The sequence below is a fragment of the Morus notabilis genome, unplaced genomic scaffold, assembly GCF_000414095.1.
Source record: "Morus notabilis unplaced genomic scaffold, ASM41409v2 Scaffold1584, whole genome shotgun sequence".
Lineage (NCBI taxonomy): Eukaryota > Viridiplantae > Streptophyta > Magnoliopsida > Rosales > Moraceae > Morus > Morus notabilis.
In genome coordinates this window covers 77,446-87,154 of record NW_010366918.1, presented here as the reverse complement: position 1 = coordinate 87,154, position 9,709 = coordinate 77,446, and the positions used below count along the sequence as shown (strand labels likewise).

At 35.3% G+C, this 9,709-nt stretch overlaps 1 protein-coding gene across 1 annotated transcript in view; it reads left to right on the top strand.

Annotated features, from left to right (window-relative positions):
* The first annotated feature begins 331 nt into the window (after positions 1-331).
* Positions 332-9,709, top strand: part of LOC21391800 (kinesin-like protein KIN-7D, mitochondrial) — a 12,219-nt gene continuing 2,841 nt past the window's right edge. Inside the window, exons 1-21 of the mRNA XM_024174324.1 lie at positions 332-1,030; positions 1,170-1,267; positions 1,454-1,543; positions 1,814-1,866; positions 2,649-2,714; positions 3,224-3,277; positions 3,605-3,664; positions 3,947-4,025; positions 4,167-4,234; positions 4,731-4,787; positions 4,884-4,988; positions 5,250-5,354; positions 5,570-5,677; positions 5,772-5,903; positions 6,025-6,207; positions 6,627-6,836; positions 7,702-7,842; positions 8,251-8,370; positions 8,456-8,506; positions 8,642-8,689; positions 8,829-8,975. Coding sequence (XP_024030092.1) covers positions 684-1,030; positions 1,170-1,267; positions 1,454-1,543; positions 1,814-1,866; positions 2,649-2,714; positions 3,224-3,277; positions 3,605-3,664; positions 3,947-4,025; positions 4,167-4,234; positions 4,731-4,787; positions 4,884-4,988; positions 5,250-5,354; positions 5,570-5,677; positions 5,772-5,903; positions 6,025-6,207; positions 6,627-6,836; positions 7,702-7,842; positions 8,251-8,370; positions 8,456-8,506; positions 8,642-8,689; positions 8,829-8,975 — 2,322 coding nt within the window. The 5' untranslated portion in view covers positions 332-683. The remainder of the gene's footprint in view (positions 1,031-1,169; positions 1,268-1,453; positions 1,544-1,813; positions 1,867-2,648; positions 2,715-3,223; positions 3,278-3,604; positions 3,665-3,946; positions 4,026-4,166; positions 4,235-4,730; positions 4,788-4,883; positions 4,989-5,249; positions 5,355-5,569; positions 5,678-5,771; positions 5,904-6,024; positions 6,208-6,626; positions 6,837-7,701; positions 7,843-8,250; positions 8,371-8,455; positions 8,507-8,641; positions 8,690-8,828; positions 8,976-9,709) is intronic.

The following is a 9,709-nucleotide window of genomic DNA, read 5'->3' as shown; positions in this document are numbered from 1 at the left end:
ATTTCCAAATCAAGGGGAATCGGCGGGGCCGCTGTTATTCCCGCTCAATTCCACGTTTTATTTACTTGTTTATTTATTTATTATTTTATTTTTCTCCGAAGCAAGTCAGCAACCCCCCCCCCACCTCCCTCCCTGTCTCCTGGCTCTCAATAATGCGCGGGTTATTCCACCCCACATAATTTAAATTTCATTTTTCCACGTCACCATGTTGTAAAACAAAAAATTTCCATTTAAATTAAACTAATATTAAATACTCCCTTACGAAAAAAAAATAAAAATAAAAAATAAAACTCCTCTCTCTTTCTCTCTTTCTCTCTTTCTCACACTACCACCACTCACCATTTCTTTCTCTCTCCTCTCTCTCGCTATTCTCATTTTCTCTGCAACTCACTCTTTGTCTTAAAGAAGACGAAACAAAACACTCTCTCCTCTTTCTCTCTCCTTGAAGCTTGTAGAGAGAGAAAGGGAAAATAAATATTGCTTGAGAAAAAGGGTAGAAACACGATTGTTTTTCGCTTTTTTGTCCCAAACCATGTGAGCTCTCTGACACATTCTCTTCTCCCTTTTTTTTTTTCTCTTCGTTTACGTCTTCTTCTTCGTTGTTTTCGTCTTCGATTTGTTCCGCATTCTCTCGCTCCGAGTCGCCGACTCGTCGACTCGCCAGGTTTGACTCGCTGCCTTCCATGGCGTCGTCGTCTCGAGCGCGGAGCAGCTCGCCGTTCTCGTACCGGAAACCGTCCAGCCCCTACTCTTCGACGTCGTCGTCGTCCTCGTTCATGAACGGGCGGCTCATGCCTCGCTCGTGTTCCTCCTCGGCCTCGTCGTACTTCAACTCTGGAGGCGGACTCGGCTCCGGTTCCCGATCCATGACGCCGAGCCGTGGCCGCTCAGATTCATTGTACGGCGGCTCACGCGGCAACGGCGGTCCTACGCCCGTGGGATTCGCGTCCGAGGAGCTGATTGCCGAGCCGCTCGACGCGCCGAGGTCGGGGGATAGCATATCGGTGACGATTCGGTTTAGGCCGTTGAGGTAAAGTAATAGATCTGAGGTTGTTTGGATCAGATCTACGTGGTTTGAAATTGCACGAAATTGAGCTGTTTGATGCTAGGGTTCTTGTAATGAAGTAATGTGATTGAGCGGTTTGGTTTTTGCGGACTTGTGCTTGCAGCGAGAGGGAGTTTCAGAGAGGAGATGGGATCGCCTGGTATGCCGATGGGGATAAGATCGTGAGGAATGAGTATAATCCTGCTACGGCTTATGCATTTGGTACTTCTTTTTCGCTTCCTAATTTGGAGTTCGATTTGAATTGATGATAATTTAGATTTTCGGAGAAATCATGAACTGAAATTTGAAAATGCAGATGTCCAAGCAACGCGCTGGTGTAGATGATTTACATTTAATTGAAAGCGTTTTATTGAATGTTGAATTTCGCGAGTGATTTTGTGTTGGCAGATAAAGTCTTTGGACAACACACGAATTCGCAAGAGGTATATGACGTAGCGGCTAAACCTGTGGTCAAGGCTGCCATGGAGGGCGTAAATGGTATTTGAATCCTTTTTCTCTCTAAACTCACAGTGGGTCAATTTATGATTTGTGGAATCCTAATGAAAGTAAACTTAAATGGTGATTATGTGATCAATTTAATTTGAAATGTTGTGACTAGTGTCTTTTCTTGATTGTCAGTTTAAAAGATAAATAAGTAAATTGACCTGAAGTAAATGCATTGAAGTATCCTATTGTAGTTTATTTTGTTTAGAGGCATAATTACTCTACGGAACGATAGGATTCAAAGTTTTGGTATTTTGGATGCAGGGACAGTTTTTGCTTATGGTGTGACAAGTAGTGGGAAGACACACACCATGCATGTAAGTGTCTATATTTGAAAGTTCCTTATTATTTTTTTTCCCACTTTAGACAACTTTATCCTAGTCGGGCCATATCCGCGGAAACTATAATATTTTGCTAGTGGTCTGTTTGGGGCAGTTACAACTAGTGTTTTTACAGAAACTGCTCTTGTTTGTTACTTGATACGTGTGAGGATTTATAGTTTTTCTTTGACAAAGGACTAAGCGTATTTGTAGGATTATCCTCTTTAGGTTAAACCACTCCCTGTTGCATCCATCTATAGGGTGTTTATTTATTTATCTATATTTTTATTTTTAAGGTGGATCATTAAGAAACCGTTTGGTTGGAGGATTCGTTCTCTGATTCGAATCATGGTTCATGGTTCATTACAGTATTTTCTCTCACAAAAAACACACGTAAATCGAAAATGGTTCTAATCTCATGGTTCTAATCTATGAACCAAACGGGCTATAAGATTTGTTTGGCTGGGAAAGGAATAAATGAGGCGAATAGTTTTCTGCTTTACATTTGCTATGGTATCTTGAAAATGTTGTTTTGCTGGCTAATCTTGTTCTAGTTAGATTTCTCGTGATATGATTGTGATGTTTGATGGTTTCGGCTACAAGCTTATTCATATGACATTTGTTTGAATTCGTGTTTGCACATATGCTATTACCGTTCTCGTGTTCTTTGTTTCCGATTAAAAAGTAAGCACGTTATTTCCTCTGTGATATGGTATATAACAAGCGTCTTTGCATTAATTAGATGCACTGTGGACTTATTTCGTCTTAAACCCATGCAGGGAGATCAAAATTGTCCTGGTATTATACCATTGGCTATAAAGGATGTATTCAGCATGATTCAAGATGTAAGTTTTCTTCAATAATTCATGCATGCATGCATGCATGCATGTATGTATGTATGTATGAATGTATGTAAGTATGTATGTAAGGAAGGTTTCTTAATATAAATGTTTTCTGAAGAACAGGAGTTAGTAGCGAGAAGCTGACACACACAAACGGCACGTAAAACTTCCAACTGCCATCCTTTCTGTTTCGGCATAGTGTTGTTGTTGTACAATTAATCTTGATAGTTTCATGACCGTATGATATCTCCTAAATATCCATGCAAAATATTTTTCTTCCTGTAACATCTATTTGGGATGACGACTTATCTGCGGAACTGAAATTATGCAATCTGGTTCCTTTGGAAAGTATTTAGTAATGTTTTATATTGGATGCCTTGTCTGTAATTTGCATGAATGATCATTATTACTGTTGTATAGTAAGAAGCTTTATTCTCTGTTTTGGTCAGTTTTATTCTTCTGATTTTGGATTCACGCCGCTATGGCTAACTGCTAGCTGATTCTTATTACAGACTCCAGGAAGAGAGTTTTTACTGCGCGTGTCATATCTAGAAATTTATAATGAGGTCAGTTGTTATCATACGTCTCAGTTTCATAAAGCAAGACAGATTTTGAAATCATTATCTTTTCCATGTCTCATATCATGTTCAAATTCTTCTCCATGTCTCATATCGTGTTGAAATCATTCCTCTTACATTTGCACTATGAAATTGTTAACTACCGCGTTGCAGTATCACAGTTTTCATTTTCTCTATGGGGAACAAGTTGGTCATGTTTTTCCGTTGTAACATAGATGCTGTTGCTGATCTCAGAGAAAATGTTATCTGTTAACAGCAAATACTCTCATCTATATTGGCTCATTGATTTTGGAGCTGTTTGTCCTTCTATATCAGGTTATAAACGACTTGCTTGACCCAACAGGTCAGAATCTGCGTGTTAGAGAAGATGCACAGGTTTATCACTTGTAACTTATTTTATAGTGTATACTTTTTTTTTTATATCCATCACTTTCTCGATCTTTTTTCCTCTCTCCTGTTTTCCGTTTTCTCTCCTAGGTCTGGTAAGTGCTGCATTGTCGCTTTATAATTAAATGTTACTGATTGATTCATGATTTATCTTTTAGATAGTGGATTCGTTCCAATGTTCTCTTCTGTACTGTTCAATGCAAAGAGTGTTTATAATTGATCAAGTACCTCTAGATGTATACTTAATGGATTTCTGACATTTTGATTCAGGGTACATATGTAGAAGGTATTAAGGAAGAGGTGGTTCTGTCCCCTGGGCATGCACTTTCTTTTATTGCTGCTGGGGAAGGTATTTGAACTATGTCTTCTGTCATGCATTTTCATTTTCTCCCCCTCTTCTATAACTATTTTTCTGATAATGATTAAATGTGCAGAAATTTAGCAACTTATTCCTTTTTATTTTTATTTTTTATTTGGTATGATAACACAGAGCATCGTCATGTTGGATCAAATAATTTCAATTTGTTGAGCAGTCGAAGTCACACCATATTCACACTGGTAAAAGTTATCAAATTATGTCTATTGGTTTTTCAATATTTATGTGTGCTGGATTGGATTAAGTTTCTAGTTTTGTTTTTGTTTTTCCAACTATTTGCTTTAAAATAAATTTGTGTTTACCTGCAAAAATTGAAGTATCTTTCAAAAAATGAACTAGCAACTTACCCTTTTCCTTCTAATCCTACAATGCAATTGGTTCATTTTTCTTAAAATTGGAGACTGGCTTGTGTTGTCTCAAATAAGTGCGCGTCTGTCAAGTTTTGGTATTCTATCTTTAGAAAAGAGTAAAGTTGGAGGATGAATGAATTTATTCTGCATTTCCAAGTGAGATTCTTTGAAGTGTTATATTCTGGCCTACGCACGGCTCGGGAAAACAACTTCTTTATTTGTAATTTGGATTGTACCTAAAACAATGCCATGTTTTTAAAACCTTGTTCAAGTACCTGCATGTTTATCTGACACTGTTTCTGCCTCTAACTTGCTCATGTATCTGCAGATGATTGAAAGTAGTGATCATGGTGATGAATATGATGGGGTCATCTTTTCTCAACTTGTATGGTTCTCAGTCTCGTGCCACAAAATTACATCCATTTAACATTCAAGCGTTGTCTTATTATTTATTTTTTCTTTTTGGCATTTTTGTCTGCAGAATTTGATTGATCTAGCTGGATCTGAAAGTTCAAAGACTGAAACAACTGGACTACGGAGAAAGGAGGGATCTTACATTAACAAAAGTCTTTTAACCCTTGGAACAGTATGTGCCCACGATTTAATGTGCTATTAAACAATTATGAATTTCACTTTTGTGCGTATTTCTATCTGGAACATTATCTGCTAAATTTGCTGATTTATCTCCTCAAAAGAAACACCAACCTTATGAGTTCCAATCACTATTAGAAAATATTCTAGTTGGCTGAATATCTGTCACTAATATTTTCCCATATAATCTTCATCTACGAGTAATTTTTAATAATAATACAAGTTCATAGTTTGATTGTACTGTTGCAATGTGAAGGTGATAGGAAAATTAAGTGAAGGGAAGGCATCTCATGTTCCATATCGAGATTCTAAGCTTACCCGCCTACTACAATCTTCATTAAGCGGCCATGGACATGTTTCGGTGAGTTTGATAAGTTATGATCATAATATCAATGGAATAATACTATTCAATATTGTTATTCTGGAAGGAGTCGTCTTCTGTAGATACATTTTAATTTTAGGTTATAACTTGTCATATTTTGCTTTCATTTGATTACTATTATGACAACAAGCTATGTAGCATGAATAGTTGATCCTGTTTGCTGAATGATTTTGCTGTTATTACAACATTCCCAGCTTATATGCACTGTTACCCCTGCATCAAGTAACATGGAGGAAACTCATAATACATTAAAATTTGCAAGCAGAGCAAAGCGAGTAGAAATCTACGCGTCACGTAATAAGGTGCGATGCAACTTCAGTCTGATTAATTTTTGAAGGTAACGTTAAATGATAAGCACTTAATTTTCTCTTTTTCTCTGTTTAATGATTCTGCCAGATTATTGATGAAAAATCACTAATTAAGAAGTATCAAAGAGAAATTTCCACCCTCAAACAAGAGCTTGATCAGCTAAGGAGTGGTATGCTTGTTGGTGTTAGTCACGATGAGATTATGAGCTTAAGGCAAAAGGTCCTTTTTTTTGTCTTATTTTCCTTTTTCTTTTCTTAAACATATCAGTAATGTCTGTGATGATACTGTTATATCATGATCTCTGATGATGATTACCAAATCTGTTATGTTTGATGAATAGTTGGAAGAAGGTCAAGTTAAAATGCAATCAAGGCTAGAGGAAGAAGAAGAAGCCAAGGCTGCTCTCATGAGTAGAATCCAAAGGCTAACCAAACTCATTCTAGTTTCTTCAAAAAACACAATTCCAGGTTGTTTGAGTGATGTTCCCAGCCACCAACGGAGTCATTCAGTTGGGGAGGATGATGTGAGTTCATGAATTACTATTACAATTTTGTAATTCAAAGTATGGACAATGTTCTTTGTGGTGTGTTCGATTTCTAACTTCTAAAGTAGTTTGGGCACTGGTATACAAAGTAATATTTTTGTCTATTGACGGAAAATCACAGTTTGATGTTTTATGTCAAGGATTTGAATGATATTTTAGTCAGCTCGGTTAATGCTTAATTTGTTATTTAAAGATAACTATCGATCTCCTTTTCTCTCACTTACCAGAGCTAGTTACTTTTCAGGCTTTTCCTACTCTCCAAATAGTAATGCCTCTATCTTTAAAGGGTTGTGGTTTTATTCTGACGTGGGTCTTTCTAGTTTTTATTTAATTATTTTATTAATGTTTTCATTCTGAAAACACAATGTGATAAGATCTTTGATCTCTTTCTATACCAGAAACTGGATGGGGATGGTTTGCGCGAGGGTTCTTTGTTTGGAGAGGGGGATGGCCAGAGGGACTCTCAAATATTGGCCTCTGATTCATCTAATGACTTGAAGCATAGAAGATCTTCCAGCAGGTGGAATGAAGAACTCTCACCAACTAGCAGCACTATTACTGAATCAACTCAAGCTGGTGAACTTATCAGTGGTTCAAAATTGCCTGCAGTATGTTATGCTAGTTCTTTTACTTGTTATTTTCTTAGCTATGCTGCATAAGAAGCTGATTGTTTTTGGTTTATGTTTTATAGAGAATGTTTGTCCTTAAATGTTCCAAGAGAATGTTCAGCCTTAAATTATCATCGTTTTTTTTTCCCTTTTGTGGGGACTACACATATTTATACGATTTGATGTCATGTCTAATGCATAGCATTAAATGCTATTTAAAGCAGAATGAGGAAGAATTTGAATTTTTTTAGCAAGTCATATTTTCTTGGTTTTTATGGACGGGTACTATTTGTTGCAATATTGGTCGTGAGATCCCACAAAAACTCAAATTCTTGCAGGATGAGAGTTGAAACTTTGCCCCGGAGGGCGTGATGAAACGTGGACTTGCTTTGCCATTTCACCTTTTGTTGTCTTTTGTTTTTGTTTTGTTTTCGTTTTTTGTCTTTTTTTTTTGTTTTTTGTTTCCTGGAGCATTGAAATTTCTCAGCACATCACTCGGGGAGGTTTCTGTTGAAAATAATTTCCTCTAGTTTTATTCGGTTGTTTATCTTCTTGCTTCCATTTTGAATCAGAATGTTGTATCCTTATTAACATCACTCGGGGAGGTTTCTGTTGAAAATAATTTCCTCTAGTTTTATTCTGTTGTTTATCTTCTTGCTTCCATTTTGAATCAGAATGTTGTATCCTTATTGTGGGAATTGAGGTGAACTTTTTTAATAGATACCATTTCTCTTGGATGCCATTGATAGAATACTAATAGTCACTCTACAAATTTGTATTAATCATCTTTTCGGCACAAACTGATAATTTTCAGATGATTCGGACTTTTGATCTAACCACGGGCTGTTATTTTATTGTGCTTTAGGTTGGAATGACAATGTCAGATCAGATAGACCTTCTTGTTGAACAAGTTAAGATGCTTGCTGGAGAAATTGCATTTGGCACTAGCACCTTGAAGCGATTGGTTGAGCAGTCTGTAAAGGACCCTGAAAGCTCGAAAAGCCAAGTACATATATTTCTTCTATCTTTCTGTGTATTCTGATCCACGTCTTAGTTTGGTTCACAATTCATGGTTTAAAATTGATATGATTATTTTAAGTACGGTGATGATGCCTCTTAAATTGAATGAAATAATGAAAAAAGAATCAAATGCCGTCATGTTCTTTAGATTTTTCAACAATATTTGAACTTCATGGATTTATCCAAAGGCCCCACATTTTTTTTGGCCTTAGGTTGTCATCCGAACATTAAGAATGCAACCCCTTCTGCTTTGATGTGTATTACAAGTAGTTTTCAAGTTCATAACCTTCCAGTTATTTTCCAATCCCAAATTGCACCCCCTTCCCTGCCCTATTTTTCCATCTCTGTAACTAGCAAACTGAAAAATCAAATATACTTATTTCCTTAATTACAGATTCAGAACTTGGAACGTGAGATCCAAGAAAAAAGAAGGCAAATGAGGGTTTTAGAACAACGCATTGTTGAAAGTGGCGAGGCTTCAGTTTCTAATGCATCAATGGTGGAAATGCAACAGGTAGTTTTAACTTGTATTTAGTGTTATCAATTATCATGATAGCAATATTACCAACTGTTTTTAACTGCTTTGTGTGCTGCAACAGACGGTAAAGAGATTAATGACCCAGTGTAATGAGAAGGGTTTTGAATTGGAGGTGAGTTTTCTGAAATCACTGCATTCAAGAGTTACCACTTTATGCTTATTAAAATGCATTTGGTGTTTGCATAATATTTTCTCGTATGTTATTTAAAATGCGCTTGGTTAATTATTAGCATATGTTTTTGTGCAGTTAAAATCAGCAGACAACCGTATTCTCCAGGAGCAACTGCAGAATAAGGTTAAAACGTCATTCTATTGAAGCTTTATTTAACTCTCAATTCAGGATGTCGCTAATCTATAATATGTTTCCACGCAAACATTTACTTCATTCAGTGAGAGCTATTTCTGACATAAATTTGGTTGTCTCGACTCTTCAGTGTGCTGAGAACAAGGAGTTACAAGAAAAAGTAGACATTCTAGAACAGCGTCTTGATTCGTTAACTGTTGAGAAATCATTAGTGTCTTCTGAACAGTCAACTTCTGAAGAGTATGCCGATGAATTGAAAAAGAAAGTACAGTCGCAGGTGAAGTGGAATTTTCAATCTTTTACATTATATTAGCTGAATCGATTAGTTAACAGTCATATATTTATGCTGGTGTCATTAATTATGTTGTGTGGACTTGCTTGCAATTTGCATCACTAATGTTTTCCAACTACTCTTTGGGTGTGTTTGGTTAGGGAGAATGGAAAGGAATGGAAAGGAATTAAGTTTCATTCTCATGTTTGGTTGGTTTTAGAAAAAAGAATGGCTTTTCCATCAAATGGGTGAATCATCATTCCTTCCTCATATGAGAAAAATGCTCATTCCAAGCTCTTTTAATTTTCTTTTCCATCATTACCCTTAAATATTATAATTATTATATTAATATTTATAATATAATTAATATTATATTATAATGTAATTATATCTTGTAACATATAATATAATATAATATAATTATATAGGTGTATTATAATATATTATAATTATATAGGTGTATTATAATATATCATATTTAATATTATAATAATATCTTATATTACGTATTATACATTATAATTATATTTATCATTATAAATATAATATAATATACAATATAATTGTGATATTGTAATTAATAATAATTATATTTATCATTATAAGATAATATAATATAATATAGTCGTGATGTTGTAATTAATAATTATAATAATAATTGGGATAGTAGTATTTTTTATAAAATTAAATATAATAATTATATATTTTATAAATAATAATATTATATTATGTTATGTTAT